The following is an 18,681-nucleotide window of genomic DNA, read 5'->3' on the forward strand; positions in this document are numbered from 1 at the left end:
TCTGACTCCCCCTTGACTCACTGAGTCCACCCTCCCCAACTCGGCAAGACCACTCACTGTATGGTCGGGCAACATTCATGCTACTCGCCGAGTCTGTTCTTCAGACTCGGCGAGTCTGTGCCATGCAATGACTCAATCTTGCTCATAAGGTCAGATCCAGTCCATTAATCCATAGATCCAGTCCCTCCAATCTCATTTAGCACGTAAAGTTACAATCTTGATGCACATACAACCTCTATATGACCATATATGATGTTTTTGACTCAAATACCACAACACAAGGTCCTAGACTCCATTGTTATACATAAAGCTTGATGAGTGAGGCTCTCTGGACCTCTATGGATCCAGATCCATAACCTCAACACAAGGAGGGAACCATTGGGCATCAAATCATCCCATAAATGACCATAATAAGCCCTAAATCGCATAATGCTTCACCAAACAGAATATGGACCGAAATCATACCTCTAGATTGATGATCTAAGCTCCAAATCCACGAAATAGCAGCCTCCTTTGCTTCCTCTTGCCTAGAATCTCCTTCTTCTTTGCTAAATGGCACACACAAGGTCAAGAAATGCTCCTCTCTCTCCACAATCACTCAAGAACACAAGGGTCTCTCTCTAAGGGTTGGGTGAGCACAGATGACGGCCATAAGGCCCTTTAAATAGGCCTCAAGCCCGGGATTTTAGGGTTTCTCTACACAGCGCAGACTCGCCGAGTCCATATCCTGGACTCGCCGAGTCCAGGCGCGATCCATTGTCCAATTCCGCGTCCCTACTCGGCGAGTCTGAGCTCCAACTCGCCGAGTCCCCCTCACAATTCAACAAAATTAAATTTACAAGATACCTGGTAAAATCCGGATGTTACAACTCTCCCCCACTAGAACCAGACTTCGCCCTCGAAGTCTCGCTCTAAAACAGCTCCGGATGCTGCTTCCGCATCATACGTTCCGGCTCCCAGGTCATTTCTGATCCCCTCCGATGTTGCCACTGAACCAATACCAAAGGTACTTCCTTGTTCCTCAAAATCTTGATCTTCTGATCCCTGATGGCCACTAGTCTCTCAGCATAATTCAGGCTTGCATCTACCTGAATATCCTCTAATGGAACTACTGCCGACTCATCGGCTATACATTTCCTCAACTGCGATACATGAAAAGTGTTGTGAATCTGCCCCAACTCTGCTGGTTACTCCAGCCGATAGGCTACCCGACCTACCCTTGCAATCACACGAAATGGACCAATAAACCGGGGCCCCAATTTGCCCCTCTTCCTGAACCGGATCACTCCTTTCCAAGGAGAAACCTTCAGGAGAACGAAGTCGCCGACCTGGAATTCCAGCTCGGACCGGCGTCTATCCGCATAACTCTTTTGTCGGCTCTGAGCGGTCAATAACCTCTGTCTGACCAGCTGAATCTGCTCTGTCGTCTGATTCACGATCTCTGTACTGCCCATTACCCTTTGCCCAACCTCTCCCCAACAAATGGGAGTCCGACACCTCCTACCATACAACAGCTCAAAGGGCGGCATACTGATGCTCGAATGATGGCTGTTATTGTAGGAAAACTCTGCCAAGGGCAAATACGTATCCCAACTACCCCCGAAGTCCAATACACATGCTCGAAGCATGTCCTCAAGTGTCTGAATCGTCCGCTCACTCTGGCCGTCGGTCTGGGGGTGATATGCGGTACTAAAATGCAGCTTAGTACCCAACTCCTCATGAAATTTCTTCCAGAACCGGGAAGTGAAACGCACATCGCGGTCTGAAACAATCGAGATCGGCACCCCATGCTGAGATACAACCTCCCTCACATAAATCTCCGCCAACTTCTCCGCCGAAGAACTCTCACCGATGGCAAGAAAGTGAGCACTCTTTGTCAACCTATCCACAATCACCCAAATTGCATCGACTCCTCTGGCAGTCCTCGGCAATTTGGTGATGAAATCCATAGTGATCTGTTCCCATTTCCACTCGGGAACCTCCAATGGCTGCAACTTGCCATGCGGTCTCTGGTGTTCGGCCTTTACCCTTCGACAGGTCAAACACCTCTCGACAAACCATGCGACATCCCTCTTCATACAAGGCCACCAATACTCCTTTCTTAAGTCCAAATACATCTTTGTAGCCCCGGGATGGATCGAGAATTTCGATCTATGAGCCTCCTCCATCAATGTAGTACGCGTACCGCCCACAAACGGTACCCAGATCCAGCCCTGATAAGTCATAAGCCCTCGACTATCCGATACAAACTCAGAAACCAACCCAACGACCCGCTCTCTCTTCTGCATCTCCGGACGCACAGCCTCGGCCTGTGCCCCACGAATGGCGTCCAGAACTGGAGCTATCACGGTCAATCTCAAACATACATTTCGCAGTGGATTACTCTCCGCCCTGCGACTCAACGCGTCGGCTACCACATTAGCCTTGCCCGGGTGGTACAAGATCTCGCAATCATAATCCTTGACCACATCTAACCACCTCCTTTGCCGCATATTTAGGTTAGGCTGATCCATCAAGTACTTCAAGCTCTTATGGTCCGTGTAAATCGTACAACGAACCCCATACAAGTAGTGCCGCCAAATCTTGAGGGCGAACACCACTGCCCCCAACTCCAAATCATGTGTGGGGTACCTCGTCTCGTGAGGCTTCAACTACCTCGATGCATATGCTATCACATGTCCCTTCTGCATCAGCACCGCTCCCAGTCCTAAAATCGATGCATCACAGAATACCACAAAACCTTCCATCCCTTCCGAAAGAGCTAATACCGGAGCTTCACACAACCTCTGGTGAAGCGTCTCAAAGGAGGTCTGCTGCTCGGGACCCCATAAAAATGCAACACCCTTCCGGGTCAATCTGGTGAGTGGAACTGCAATCTTGGAGAAATCCTTAATAAACCTCCGATAATACCCTGCCAACCCAAGGAAACTCCGGATCTCAGAAGGTGACCTTGGCACCTCCCACCTCATCACTGCGTCAACCTTGGCCGGATCGACCAATATCCCTTTCTGGTTAACGAGGTGTCCCAGAAACTGGACCTCCCGCAACCAGAAATCGCACTTGGAAAACTTTGCATAAAGTTTCTCCGATCTCAAAACTCCAAGAACCTCCCTCAAATGCTCCTCGTGTTGCTCTCTAGATCTCGAATATACCAGAATATCATCAATGAACACAATCACCGACCGATCCAACATCGGCCGACATACCCTGTTCATGAGGTCCATGAACACAGTCGGGGCATTAGTGAGCCCAAAAGGCATCACCACAAACTCATAATGCCCATAACGCGTCCTGAATGCTGTCTTCTGGACGTCCTCATCCCGCACTCTCACCTGATGATAGCCCGACCTCAAATCAATCTTGGAGAACCAAGATGCTCCCTGTAACTGATCGAATAAATCATCGATCCTCGGCAACGGGTAACGGTTCTTGACCGTCAGCTTATTCAATTCCCGGTAATCAATACACATGCGATGCGAGCCATCTTTCTTCTTCACAAACAGGATGGGTGCTCCCCACGGCGAGCTACTCGGCCGAATAAACCCCTTCCCCAGCAGCTCCTGAAGCTGCGAGGATAACTCTTGCATCTCTGGAGGCGCAAGGCGATACGACACCTTAGCGATAGTTGCGGCTCCCGGAACCAAATCGATACCGAACTCCACTTGCCTCACGGGAGGCACACCTGGTAACTCTTCGGGAAAAACGTCTGGAAACTCACGCACCACCGGAACTTCATCCACTGAACTCGGTCTTTCGGAGATCACTCACGTATCCATCACATACGCCACAAAACCCTTACAGCCCTGCTGTAAACACTGCCTCGCCCTAGCAGCCGAACAAAAGGCTGATCCAGAACGTGTACCCTCGCCGTAAACCGAAAGAACTCCCCCACTAGGATCTCGTATAGTCACCAGCTGACGCTCGCAATCAATAACCGCGCCGAATCGGCTCAACCAGTCCATGCCCACTATAACACAGACATCACCCATCGCAATAGGAATCAGGTCGATCGGGAACTCAACCCCAAAAATCTCCAATACACATCCCCGGAGGACCTCCGTGGCACAAATCACTCTGTCGGCGGCTATGGAAACCCGCAGGGGCCGACTCAGTGCCCCACGACTAACACTGATATACTGACTAAATGTCAAAGATACAAAAGATCGACTCGCACCCGAGTCAAATAACACTAAAGCAGGTACAGAGTTCACAAGGAAGGTACCTATGCATAGCATAATATAAGCATAATATCTCAACCCCATAATTAAATAATAGAAAGGAAACGTACCAGCCACAACGTCGGGTGCAGCGCGGACCTCTTCCGCAGTCAGCTGAAAGGCTCTCCCTCGAGCCCTCGGTGCCTCGGCCTTCACGGGCCGACTCTCTGTAGCTCTGATGGCGGCGGGAGAAGACCCCTGAGATGCTTCGTGCAGCAGCGGACACTCTGCCTTCCGGTGTCCGGTCTGGTTGCAGTGGAAGCACACTGCAAACCCCTTGGGGCAGTCCTTGGCCATATGCCCCTCCTTGCCACACTTGTAGCAAGACCCTGCTCGACAGACTCCATCGTGACCCTTGCCGCACTTCCCACAAGTGCGGCCCTTCTGGCTCCCGGGTCTGGGATCAGCGGGCTTGGCCCGCTTGGCTGCCGGCTGGGACTGTGCCGGCCGCCGATCCCTCCCTAGAGACTCCGCCTCCTCCCTGGCCTGAGTCTCAAGCTCAATCTCCCTCTTCCGAGCATTTGCCTGAAACTCAGCAAATGTTCGATACAAGGAGTTCGCAGCGAACTCCCGAATATCCCGTCTCAGAATGCTCAGGTAACGGCTCATACGTGCCTGCTCGGTGGACACGTGCTCAGGGCAGAACATCGCCCTCTCATGAAACATCCTCGTAATCGCTGAAACTGACTCGGTACCCTGCTTGAGGGTCAGAAACTCCTGTGCCAGACGCTCCCTCTCCACCTGAGGAACGTACTCATCTCGAAACATGGTAGTGAACCTCTCCCAGGTCACTGCCGAAAGCTCAGTAGGTGTGAAGTGCGCCATCACAAACTTCCACCAGTCCTTCGCTCCCAAGCGAAGCTGGTTCAGCGCGAACCGAACCTTCAAATGCTCAGGGGACGAGCAAGTGAAGAAGCATCCCTCCATATCAGATATCCACCTCATAGCTGCCACCGGATCCTGCGTACCATCAAACTCTGGTGGTTTGGTGTTGCTGAACTCCCTAAACAATGACGCATCACCTCCCTGGGGTCTTGCCGCAGCGATCGCTGCGGTAGCCGCTGCAACAGCAGCCTCAGAAAGAGCGGCATAGCGCTCGTCAAATGTCTCAATCAACGCGGTCTTAATAGACCCGAACATCTCTGGTATCTCAGCTTTGATGACCGCAGCCACCTCCTCATGAATGATCTGTCGAATCTCCTCATCACTAGCTCCGGCATCCTCCGGCATGTGACGTGTCCTCACCATGATCAACCTCTGAAATACAACATGCGATAATTAGAATTCACTCGAACACCCTTACATTCGACAATCCACCCCTCCTTGATTCTTGGTATCCCAAGATTCTTATTTGGACTGTGTACCGCACCGGTGCTTTCAGTAGTACGGGCCCAATACTACTGTCCGCACCGTCACAGTACACACCCCAAATCTTCCTCTTCGGATCCCAATCCCCAAGTACTCTATTATACTTAAATCACTTTGTAACAGATCTCACACAAAGCCCTAGCTGCTACCTAATTACTCTCAGCATCTCATAGCAGCTCACCCCTCCCTAGGCTAAGGCATCACAAAACAGGCCACTCTAGTCCTATTAGCAATACCTAGCCTACTCTAGCATACAAACACATCATATTAATAATAATTATCACGTAATATAAAGGTATTTTGGGAATTCACCGTTCGGGCGCTGACTGATCGTACACACGTTTCTTCCTGGAAAATCTTTTACTCTTAGAAGATTTTGGTTTTATTTTGAAATTATCTCTTCAGTTCCTCAGTTTGAGTTCAAATACCCCGAAGGTGTACCCGAATCCCTCAAACCAAGGCTCTGATACCAATTTGTAACACCGTAAATTTCAAAACAAAATTTTCAATTTTTATAAAACATAATTCCATCAATATTCATAAAAACAACCATTTTAATTATCCAAACAAGACAATACAAAATCCCAAGATCATAATATCAAGCTCCGAACGTGTGTGTGTACGGATCAAGCCGGCGCCTTCCCGCGATCGTCACTAGTACCTGAAACAATAACATCAAACACTGTAAGCACAAGGCTTAGTGAGTTCCCCAAAATACCACATATAACACATATTAGCCACTCTAGGCTATAACTCTGTGGGTCCGTGCACCCAAACTCTGTGAACCCTCAGGTTCTAGCTCTGATAGACATGCACCACATAAATCACATAGAAATAATGCAGTACAACACATAACATACATAGCATACAAATACTCTATCACATAACTCTGGTTACCTACTCAAGGTAAAGTATAGTGAGAAGACTCACCTCGTGTGTCTCGGTAAATCGTAAACCTGAAATCGCTAATCACTCGATCTGCCGAGCTGTAGTCCCCCTATAGCACAATACATCCCTAATTAACACTTTCCCAATTAGGGTTGACCACACTATAACAAGTCAATTTAGGTCAACGCTGGTCAACGGTCAACGGTCAACTTTGACCGGACTCGGCGAGTGCGCTATAGCGACTCGGCGAGTCTGAGCGTATACACCAATTTCCCTGGAATCCTCCCTTGACACGTCGAGCATTCACTCAACTCGACGAGTTCCACCTGGCATGAGTTGTGGGGCCACCACGACTCAACTCGCCGAGTCTCAAGAACAACTCGGCGAGTCCAGTTTGACTCAGTCCACCGGTCCATTCTGACTCCCCCTTGACTCACTGAGTCCACCCTCCCCAACTCGGCAAGACCACTCACTGTGTGGTCGGGCAACATTCATGCTACTCGCCGAGTCTGTTCTTCAGACTCGGCGAGTCTGTGCCATGCAATGACTCAATCTTGCTCATAAGGTCAGATCCAGTCCATTAATCCATAGATCCAGTCCCTCCAATCTCATTTAGCACGTAAAGTTACAATCTTGATGCACATACAACCTCTATATGACCATATATGATGTTTTTGACTCAAATACCACAACACAAGGTCCTAGACTCCATTGTTATACATAAAGCTTGATGAGTGAGGCTCTCTGGACCTCTATGGATCCAGATCCATAACCTCAACACAAGGAGGGAACCATTGGGCATCAAATCATCCCATAAATGACCATAATAAGCCCTAAATCGCATAATGCTTCACCAAACAGAATATGGACCGAAATCATACCTCTAGATTGATGATCTAAGCTCCAAATCCACGAAATAGCAGCCTCCTTTGCTTCCTCTTGCCTAGAATCTCCTTCTTCTTTGCTAAATGGCACACACAAGGTCAAGAAATGCTCCTCTCTCTCCACAATCACTCAAGAACACAAGGGTCTCTCTCTAAGGGTTGGGTGAGCACAGATGACGACCATAAGGCCCTTTAAATAGGCCTCAAGCCCGGGATTTTAGGGTTTCTCTACACAGCGCAGACTCGCCGAGTCCATATCCTGGACTCGCCGAGTCCAGGCGCGATCCATTGTCCAATTCCGCGTCCCTACTCGGCGAGTCTGAGCTCCAACTCGCCGAGTCCCCCTCACAATTCAACAAAATTAACTTTACAAGATACATGGTAAAATCCGGATGTTACAACATGCAAGGTGAAACACAAGAATAATACTAATCCCATATGGCCTCAACCCTTTGAGCATAAATAAAACACCTTTTATTTATCACCATATTGGTTACTCATTATTTGTCGTTTCGGGTAATCAACTTCTTACTTGAATTATTACACTTGTCCCGTGCTCCTAGCATGCATACAATGTTTACCTATGGTTCTTACTTTGTGAAATATATCACATTGAACACATTTCCAATCATTCTCATTTCACAACTCCAAATCCTTTTTCATAAGTGAAAGAATATCAAATTCTTGCTACTTATAGAATATGCTAGATTCTAACATTCTATGCAATGATTCTTTCGTAATATCATTGTACCACAGTCACAAAGACTATTGTCAATGATATTACAAAGTCCTCTATCAGATATTGTTACAAGACAATTCCGTAGATATGATGTCTCTCACTCAAAGTACATTTCTTTGAACATCCTCTTGCATAAAAGTTTCTAATCTAGTCATAGATTTTCAATATTTACTTCCCAATATGGACACGCTTCCATATTTTCCATATGACAACTCATTTCTTAATAGAATCTTATCTATTCATAATAATGTCGATATGGTCCATTCAATACCATGCTTCCAACTACTTACAAGCAACCAATCCTCGTCGAACTTTGGATTGTCCTTTGATAGTTGTTTAATTATTTTAGTCAAAACCGATTCTAGTCCTTTTTCCCTCTAAATGCGCTAGACATTTGGAAAATTTTAGAATGGTCAAACATTAAAGCATTTGCAATCGATCCTATACCCGACGCGTATTGGACATGATGCATAATGTTTTATTTGCTATGTTCTCAAAATTCGAATTGTGAAAAGGAATGCCGTAATCATAATCGAAATTTTAAGAACACACTATGTACCTTTGACTAAATATTATTAACATTCCACAACCTAAGCCTTTAGATTTGAAATGAAGCATAATATTCTCTCCCTTAATTATAGCAAAACAACTATTCCATCCTTACAACTTTGCAAAGAATGACTCTTGTTTTTCTATAATTAATATTGCCAACTTGCAATACTTTCCATAATAATCATACAATCATAACTTTTATGCTCCCACTATCATGATGATTACTATAAAACATAACACTTATGCTCCCACTAGCTTCGACATGTATTCATAAACATCTTAACTTTCAGAAAGACAATACCTATTGAATTTCTTAAGTCCATGTTTCTAATACTTAGTGCTTTCATAATCTTTTATCAAGGCTTCTTGAACTTATACACCTTTGCCTTAGATAGTTCATATGTGTGTCTTAACAATTAAGACTAATTGCCAAACCTCACAATTCAAATTATGGAAAAGGGATATCGTAACCATGATCGAATTTGAGAATGCAATTTTACAACCACTATCTTCTTAAAATCTTTCTTAGTGAAAGCATTTCCTCACAATCATTTTCATGAAGGAGGAAATCTTATGACACTTAGATTTAAATGGTGTATTTGTTCCTATCCATGCGAATTTGTTAAAACCAAAGTTTACGACAAATTCAAACTCATATGGACCGAGCCTTTTTTAATCTTGATTTCTTGCCTTATGGTAGCACAGCTGCCCACCACGTCTTCCAAGTAGTTAAGCAGCTCACCTTTTCCTATCAATGTACCTTTCATTGATTAAGGTGCCTTGCCTTTTATGCGTTCAAGATGAGAACTCATAGGACTCAAATGCATAATTAACTCAATTGGAACAGCACAGAATCAAAATTTTGTCAACACGATAGGTTGTAAACCTCAACTCGTGTGCTAGTGATGATCGATAAGGTTTATTTGATTTGTTCTTGAAACTTTTCAAGACTATAAAGACTCCCACTGACTCCTTGACATATACGATTCTTTTGTCAATAAACATTTCTTGACAAACAAATATTCAAGAGTTAGTGTAGTTTTTATCAAAACACTTCATAAATTGGTCCTAGTCGATTTTTGTCTTATTCAAGACATCACAACTTTCCACATTTGATGAATGTTATAAACCTTTAATACTTTTCACTCATTGTCACAATCTTAACTTTAAGACTTGTTAGTGGAACGAAGTATGATAGACTTCTTGATCTAACCATTTCTTCAATCCTTGATTCCTCTTCTTAAACATACAATTGTACTAAGACTCACTTAGATGATCAATTGAGATATGGTTCTTAATCATTAAGACTTATCATAAAGCATAAAAGCTACTCTCCCTTCTTCTTAGAATGGAGAAACTCTTATCTTTCTGCCTACTTGATTCTTCTTATTCGTTCTACTATTGATCTAAACCCTTTAATCAATTCAGAATCACACTTAATCTTGTAAGTGTAATCATATTTACTAAGTCTTTAGTAAATCATGACGAATATCTTTGTTACTCTTATGGTGAACTTGATCAACACACAACTTTGTGTACTCGATCTCCTAGTCCTTCACTTAACACTTTGTCAACGAATTTGTCTAATTTCCAAATATGAAATTTCTCATTCATCATGCAACCAAGTTGCGTGATTCCAAATTTCAGTCCAATTGAAACTTTGGGCGATGAGAAACTCTCCCTATTTGGTAAATTCTCGACATTCCCATAAATAACATAACTAAGAATCATATCCATTCGTTGTAGAAATATGCAAACATCAATTTTCATAACGATTTCATTGCAAGGAAGTAAACAAATAAATAAATAAGTCAAACAAAATTTATTTGATTTATAAAAGCAACGGAAAAACATTTGTCCTTACAATGCAAAATCTATTGAAAACTATGTAAAAGGAAAATTTCTAACAACTCTATCATAACTATCTAAGCTCAAAATCCAATCTTCAAGTCCATGCGATCAAGATCCATCTCTTGCGATTAGATTCATCTTGCTCTCTTATCAAGCTTCCTTTCTTTTCACCGATCCTTCAAAACATTCAAATGCAATCTTATCACATCATGTATTAAGAATCAATGAATAGGAACTTAACGGAGTTAGATAGTGGATTTTACCTGAAGCGTAGTCATACTTTTGATTCTCCCATCTTTGGAATTTTCAGGCTCTTGGGGCAGACTTCTATCCAATGCCCTTTCTCTTGGCAGCAAGCGCAGGTCGCTTCTCTTAGAACGTCCTCGGAAGCATGGTCGGTTGACTCTCCCAACAAATACGCTCCATTGCTTCGCCAAATCATTTCTGATTCAGCAGCAATAAGCATGTAGGTTAGGTCAATGAGGTTGTCGTCATGATCCATCATATAATACTTTCTTTTGAACTCATTATATGATTCAGGAAGTGACTGCAAAACCCAACTTACAGCCTACTCATTCGGGAATGACACACCTAACATAATCAACCTATCGATGTGTGATTTCATTCCTAGAATGTGGGCACACACGGATTTACCATCTTCATGTTTCATTTCCAATAGGGCTTGAGCGATCTTGAACTTTTCAAGCCTTTGAACTTGAGGGTTAGGGAGAATAATTGGAGGAGGAGGAGGAAGTGAAGCATGATTTCTTGTTCCTCGATCGAATCGTGGAATTTCATCTTCAAGTGGAATGCTTGTTCCACAGGATTTGGGAAGACCATAGTTGTCGAACTTTGACATCTACAAAACGGGAGAAAAACGAATTCAAGTTAGTTGATAGATTGAGTCCTTAGTAAATCACCCAAATGAGATAATAAGGCTAGAACCCAACACAATATTCTACAACTCGGGAGAGGGATGTCGTAACCCTAATTGCAGAATATTTGAAGGTAAGTGAATGACGATTCACTAATTTCCACCACGAAAAACGAAAAAGAATTTTAAGTTTTAAATCTATGAAAACTCCTAGATCCTTTGAGATTCATTGAACTTTCAATGGCATGTTTAAATCTCGATATGCCCCTCTTGTTTGTGACTGGGATGCCGAGGATCACAAAGCGGGTGTGAATAACCATGCAAAATTACATGGTGCCCTCACATGTTACAGTCACCTGTTCGATGTGCCGGTAAACGACACACGCTCCACCGAACTATGACAAACATTGAGTCACCCTTTGCTACCTTTTCTTAGAACCATTTAGTGTGCCGGTAAACCACACACACTCCACTAACATCTTTGCAAGGGCACAAAGTGTAATTTCATGGAATTGCATCAATTCACTTTTGCCTCAGTAACTAAGATTGGGAATTTGAAAAACATTTAGTTACTTTGTATTTCATTGTACTTATAATGGAAGGTTTCATCCTATCCTACCCGTTCGGCTAACGACCATCCACTAGTCAAGAGTGCGGTGGGTAAGAGTGGATACCCATTCAATCGCCATTTTATAGGCAATTTCCTTAAGCACCCCTTATAGACTAGCTTCGTGAATGAGGCCTACTAACGGTAAGACTGACTTTTACTCATACATATATATAATGTTAGACTTTTAATGTTATATATAGTATAAAGTGTATTTTACACTTTTAAAATACTAGGTAGTCAAATTTTATAATTATACCTTTAATTCAATTAAATTGCAAACCAAAACTTTTATGGATTTATTAAATCTCTTTTAATTATACACCTTAATTGATTAATAAAACCATAAGGGTGTGATTTGAACTTTTCAAAACAATACTAAGGTTTTAGAATTTAACACTCCTAATTAAACCTTTTTAATCAACTTTTAAATTCCAAAGCTTGAGGGCAAGTTTTGAAACATTTCAAAACAATTTAGTTTAATCTATCTTAAAATTTCGAATTTATGACATTTAAATTAAAATTATAAATATTAAAACTCTTGATTTAATAATTATCTTGAATTAGACTATTAATTTAATTATTAAATCATAAGGGATTATCTAAATAATGAGGATAATTACCATTTATACATTTAAGTTATCCTAATCCCTTAAATATCTATATAGATTTCGAAAATATGGATGGATAATGCAAGATCTTGAATTACCATATATAACAATTAAAGGATAATTACAAGATATGGGATAATCCAAATCCCTAAAAATTAGGACCTTATCTTGGGGAGGAGGCAAATTTCGAAAATCAAGGGATTATAACAAACCCTAGATTTCGAAATTTAAGGGTTTAAGGAAAGGATTTGAAGATCTTATTCAAACTCTTGCAAATTAGGGTTTGCAAACCCTAATCTCGAAAAACCCTAGCCTCATAGGGTTTATTGGCAATAAACCCTAATATATCAAGTTCATACAATTGAAACCAAACCAATGGCTCTGATACCACTGATGGGTTTTGGTCATAAGACATCCTATGTGCTCATACAAACGCTAATGCTTGGATCTAGGTTTCTCTATTGTACATGCTTTGAATCCAAGACTATAAACCCTAATTCTAGCATTCAAGTAATCATATTAGCATAAGAATAAGTTTATAATGTTACCTTGATTGTTATGTAGCAATAACAATCCCAATTCCTCCTTGAATTGACTTTGGAATGCTTAGAGTCACAAGTGTCACTCCTCTAATGTCTTACAAACACCAAGAGCAAATGGGGAAGGTATAAAGAGAGAGGAGAGAGGTTAGAATTCGTCCTTAGGACTCCTTGGGAACAAGTACATGAATTCTAAGGCCTTAGGGTCTTTATATAGGTGTAGAGATAGGGTTTCAGTCATTATCTTTATCTAGTTGTTTATCCACAAAGCAACCATAAGATAAGCCTTGAAAACCCCTATCCTTTATCCTTTGGACGATTTCAAGGATCCTTATCTCCTTGAATTCGTTCAACCCATATTTAGGATAACCATTACCATATTTTGTAACTATCACATAATTACAATTCAGCCCCTCTAGTTTAATTAATTACACTTGATCACAAAATCAATTCCTAATTAATTATTAACCAATATTAATTAAACAAATATGATTTCTCCTTTAATATATTATTCTTATAACATATTAATAAATCATAATAACCTCTCTCTCTTTATTTATTTCTCCAATCAAGTTGTTTTGGTGAAGGCAACCCAAAAGGACCATGCACCATCTGGTCAAGTACATAACAAAATAGTTATGGACTTAGACACTAATCCAACAAAAGATTCACCAATATCATTTATAATGATCTTCGTTGTTTCAACTGCAGCTGCATGAACAAGTCCTTTTGGATATCTGGTGAAGTCAATTTTAGATTCGAAGGAGCATTATTGAAAGTAACAGCTTTAATGCTTTGATTAAGATCAGCTAGAAATTGTAACAACTCTATGAAGTTCCCTATGTTATTTGAAGTTTCACTTTCATCGTGGCCTCTAAATGCAAGACCTTGTCTTAAGAGAATCCGAATACAATCAATTGATGCATCCAACCGTACATCATAGTCTATTGCACTTTGTGTTGAATGCTTTGCGAAAGCAACATCAACACGTTGTTTGTTGTTCAATAAATCCTTGCACTTGGCCTAAGCTTGGTTGTGAACACTATTGAAACCCCCAATACAACTAGTCAATTTTTCCTTATGTGCCCAATTTTGGAATCCAACACTAACAAACGTTTCACCGCCTCCTTGTGCTCCAACATATGGTTTGAACAAATAACAACATAAGCAATATGAAGTCGTGGGACTTAGGTTGGCAAGGCCCTTTTAAGAGGTATGCTCTTCGAACCTCGTCCCGAACATTAGGATCATAATCTAAAATCTTATTCCTCTTTCCAGGGTCCGAGGGAAGATCTTCTAAATTGATTTCCACACGGCTATGTTTAGAAAAATCAGCATTAGATGTCTCTGATGAATCCGTAAGTTTTCTCTTTGTTAAATATTTTTCCATGCCTGTTAAATGAGAAGTAATCAATAAATAATTAGCATTGATTCTTATAATATACACAATAATAAATAATAAACATTGCTCTTTAAAGTAAAAAGAAAACAAAAAGAGAAGATGTGTTTGGATAGAAAAGAAAGATATTAGAGTAAATAATAAACATTGCTTTTTGATGTTTCTGTTACTTCTCTATGCTTGCATAATGTAAAGAAAGATATAAATAATATGTATATTGAATAGAAAATAAGGCTGTCATTTTCTCCTTTTATTCCTATTAAAAAAAACAAAAAAAAGGTGGGGCACTGGGGCTTATGCATCTTTTCCCAAACTCCACATTGGAGTTTCACACATGGCTTATGCATCCTTTTATACCTAAATGAAGACAACTATTTAACTAATATACACATGATATATGGCCGACATATCAATTATGGAGTTTCACACATGCTTATATAAAACGAAATATAATAATAATCGGTAAACCTGCTACTTACGTCCCTAATTTTTGTTAATAATACAAATTATTAAGATCAATAACCTGATTGCTTGTTGCCTTGCTCCGATCTTCAACTCTTGTTGCCGCTGCAAACTTCAATTTAGCGATTAGAATGAGGACAAAGCAAGAAATCTTCCACGCTCCACCCTTCTGATTTGGCGCTGATTTGAGAAAAGGGGATTATGGGTTTCCGATTAATTAATTTGGTATCAAAAGTGGGCTTGGGCTAGTAACAAAAAAAGAAAGACATAATTTCAGGGTGGGCCTGGGCTCACTCTGGTTCTAATGTGGCTCCGCCACTGGGTGGAGCGTGGAAGAGTTCTTGCTTCATCCTCGTTCTAATCGCTAAATTGAAGTTTGCAGCGGCAGCAAGAGTTGAAGATCGGAGCAAGGCAGCAAGCAATCAGGTTATTGATCTTAATAATTTGTATTATTAACAAAAATTAGGGACGTAAGTAGCATGTTTACCGATTATTATTATATTTCGTTTTATATAAGCATGTGTGAAACTCCATAATTGATATGCCGGCCATATATCATGTGTATATTAGTTAAATAGTTGTCTTCATTTAGGTATAAAAGGATGCATAAGCCATGTGTGAAACTCCAATGTGGAGTTTGGGAAAAGATGCATAAGCCCTAGTGCCCCACCTTTTTTTTGTTTTTTTAATAGGAATAAAAGGAGAAAATGATAGCCTTATTTTCTATTCAATATACATATTATTTATATCTTTCTTTACATTATGCAAGCATAGAGAAGTAACAGAAACATCAAAAAGCAATGTTTATTATTTACTCTAATATCTTTCTTTTCTATCCAAACACATCTTCTCTTTTTGTTTTCTTTTTACTTTAAAGAGCAATGTTTATTATTTATTATTGTGTATATTATAAGAATCAATGCTAATTATTTATTGATTACTTCTCATTTAACAGGCATGGAAAAATATTTAACAAAGAGAAAACTTACGGATTCATCAGAGACATCTAATGCTGATTTTTCTAAACATAGCCGTGTGGAAATCAATTTAGAAGATCTTCCCTCGGACCCTGGAAAGAGGAATAAGATTTTAGATTATGATCCTAATGTTCGGGACGAGGTTCGAAGAGTATACCTCTTAAAAGGGCCTTGCCAACCTAAGTCCCACGAGTTTCCTTACATTCTTTTTGGAAAAAAACCACGAAGATTCAATGTTGCTTGGTTTAATGTTAAAGAATATTCAACATGGCTAGAATATAGTATAGATCAAAATGCTTCATATTGCTTATGTTGTTATTTGTTCAAACCATATGTTGGAGCACAAGGAGGCGGTGAAACGTTTGTTAGTGTCGGATTCCAAAATTGGGCACATAAGGAAAAATTGACTAGTCATATTTGGGGTTTCAATAGTGTTCACAACCAAGCTTGGGCCAAGTGCAAGGATTTATTGAACAACAAACAACGTGTTGATGTTGCTTTTGCAAAGCATTCAACACAAAGTGCAATAGACTATGATGTACGGTTGGATGCATCAATTGATTGTATTCGATTTCTCTTAAGACAAGGTCTTGCATTTAGAGGCCACGATGAAAGTGAAACTTCAAACAACAGAGGGAACTTCATAGAGTTGTTACAATTTCTAGCTGATCATAATCAAAGCATTAAAGCTGTTACTTTCAATAACGCTCCTTCGAATCTAAAATTGACTTCACTAGATATCCAAAAGGACATTGTTCATGCAGCTGCAATTGAAACAACGAAGATCATTATAAATGATATTGGTGAATCTTTTTTCTCTCTCCTTGTTGATGAATCTCGTGACATTTCAATTAAAGAACAAATGAGTGTTGTGTTGCGGTATGTAGATATGGAAGGTCGTGTAATTGAACACTTTTTAGGTATTGAGCATGTCCCAAATACTACAACTATTACACTTAAAGAGACACTCGATAATTTATTTTCAAGACATGGGTTGAGCATCTCCAGTTTGCGCGGACAAGGTTATGACGGGGCTAGTAATATGAAAGGTGAACTTGGTGGTCTTAAAACTCTGATTTTGAATGAAAATGCAAGTGCATATTATATTCATTGTTTTGCTCATCAGCTTCAACTTACTCTTGTAGCCGTGGCAAAAAATAATTCGAAAATAGTTTCTTTGTTTGTGTTGCTAACCAATGTTGTGAATGTTGTTGGAGGTTCTTGCAAGCGTCTTGAGCGTCTTCGAGAACAACAAGCTTCCAAAGTTATCGAGGCACTTGTTTTAGGTGAAATCATAAGCGGTCAGGGCCTCAATCAAGAAAAATATCTTATCAAATCGGGAGACACACGTTGGGGATCCCATTATGGTACTTTGATAAGTATGATTTCATTGTTTTCATCCATTTTAGATGTGCTTGAGATTATTGCAGAAGATGGAGCAACCCCAGAACAAAAATGTGAAGCTGATATGTTAATTAACTCCTTGCAAACCTTTGATTTAATATTTTCTCTGCACTTCATGAAAAAAATTATTGGGTATTACTAATGAGTTGTCCCAAGCATTGCAGTGGAAAGACCAAGATATTGTAAATGCAATGAACTTGGTTAGAATTTGCAAGATGCAATTACAAAATTTGAGGGATATTGGATGGGATTCTATGCTCACTCAGACTACATTATTTTGTGAAAAACACGAGATTGATGTTTGCAACATGGATGCAATGTTCTTACTTCCTGGATGGTCACGGCGAAAATATCCAAAGATGACAAACTTACATTACTATCGTGTAGAGTTATTTTATGATGTCATTGATTTGCAATGCATGGAACTAGAGAGTCGTTTTAGTGAGAGTGGCACCAAATTACTTCTTTTCATGGCGTGTCTCAATCCAAATAACTCTTTTGCAGCTTTTGACAAAAACAAATTGATTCAACTAGCTCATTTATATCCAAATGATTTTTCAGATATAGACTTGGAGATGCTTGATGATCAACTTGAAACTTATATTCTTGATATGTTGAATTCGTCAGAGTTTTTGAATCTAAATGGAATTGGTGATCTTGCACAGAAGATGGTTGAAACAAAAAGGGATAAAGTGTACTCTATGGTTTACTTGCTCATCAAATTAGTGTTGACGTTACCGGTTTCAACAGCAACAGTTGAGAGATCGTTTTTCGCTATGAAGATTGTGAAGAACAGGATACGCAATAAAATGGGAGATCAATGGATGAATGATAACTTGGTTACATATATTGAAAAAGAGGTTTTTGCGGATGTTGCTAATCAAGATATCAGCAATATGTTTGATAAAATGAAAACTCGTCTACGACCTTAGTAAATTTGTAATTTATATATGTTTGTAGATGTTGCTAATCAAGATATATGTTTTTTTGGATGTTGTAATTTATATATGTTAGGATGTTTGATAATATTTGAGGAACACCCTAAAAAAATTTATAAGGAACACCCTAAAAAAAATTCTTGGCTTCGCCCTTGCACATAATAGATTAATAGTCATAAGTGACAACCCACTGGATACCAAAACAAGCATATAATAACCTAGTGGAGCGGGACGACGTTCCAGAAGAGAGGTAATCTCGTTCCACAAGGCTATGCCCTCCATCTCTGGATGTGCTTCAACCAAATACCCTCTTTGCCCCTTTCTTGCTTTGAATCCGGTGGGTTTGAGTTTATAAAACAAATAACAAAGAA

The 18,681-nt window shown here is 40.5% G+C and overlaps 2 protein-coding genes across 2 annotated transcripts; both read left to right on the forward strand.

The window, feature by feature from the left end:
- The first annotated feature begins 15,948 nt into the window (after positions 1-15,948).
- On the forward strand, positions 15,949-17,514 carry LOC145036189 (uncharacterized). The gene has a single exon (XM_078984654.1). It carries the CDS (start codon positions 15,949-15,951, stop codon positions 17,512-17,514), a length of 1,566 nt encoding a protein of 521 aa, XP_078840780.1.
- A 49-nt stretch (positions 17,515-17,563) lies between these two features.
- Positions 17,564-18,304, forward strand: LOC145036190 (uncharacterized). Its single transcript, XM_078984655.1, has one exon. The coding sequence runs from the start codon at positions 17,564-17,566 to the stop codon at positions 18,302-18,304; it is 741 nt and encodes a 246-aa protein (XP_078840781.1).
- The last annotated feature ends 377 nt before the right edge of the window (positions 18,305-18,681 follow it).

This window comes from Lactuca saligna, chromosome 3 (genome assembly GCF_052625555.1).
Source record: "Lactuca saligna cultivar CGN05327 chromosome 3, ASM5262555v1, whole genome shotgun sequence".
NCBI lineage: Eukaryota > Viridiplantae > Streptophyta > Magnoliopsida > Asterales > Asteraceae > Lactuca > Lactuca saligna.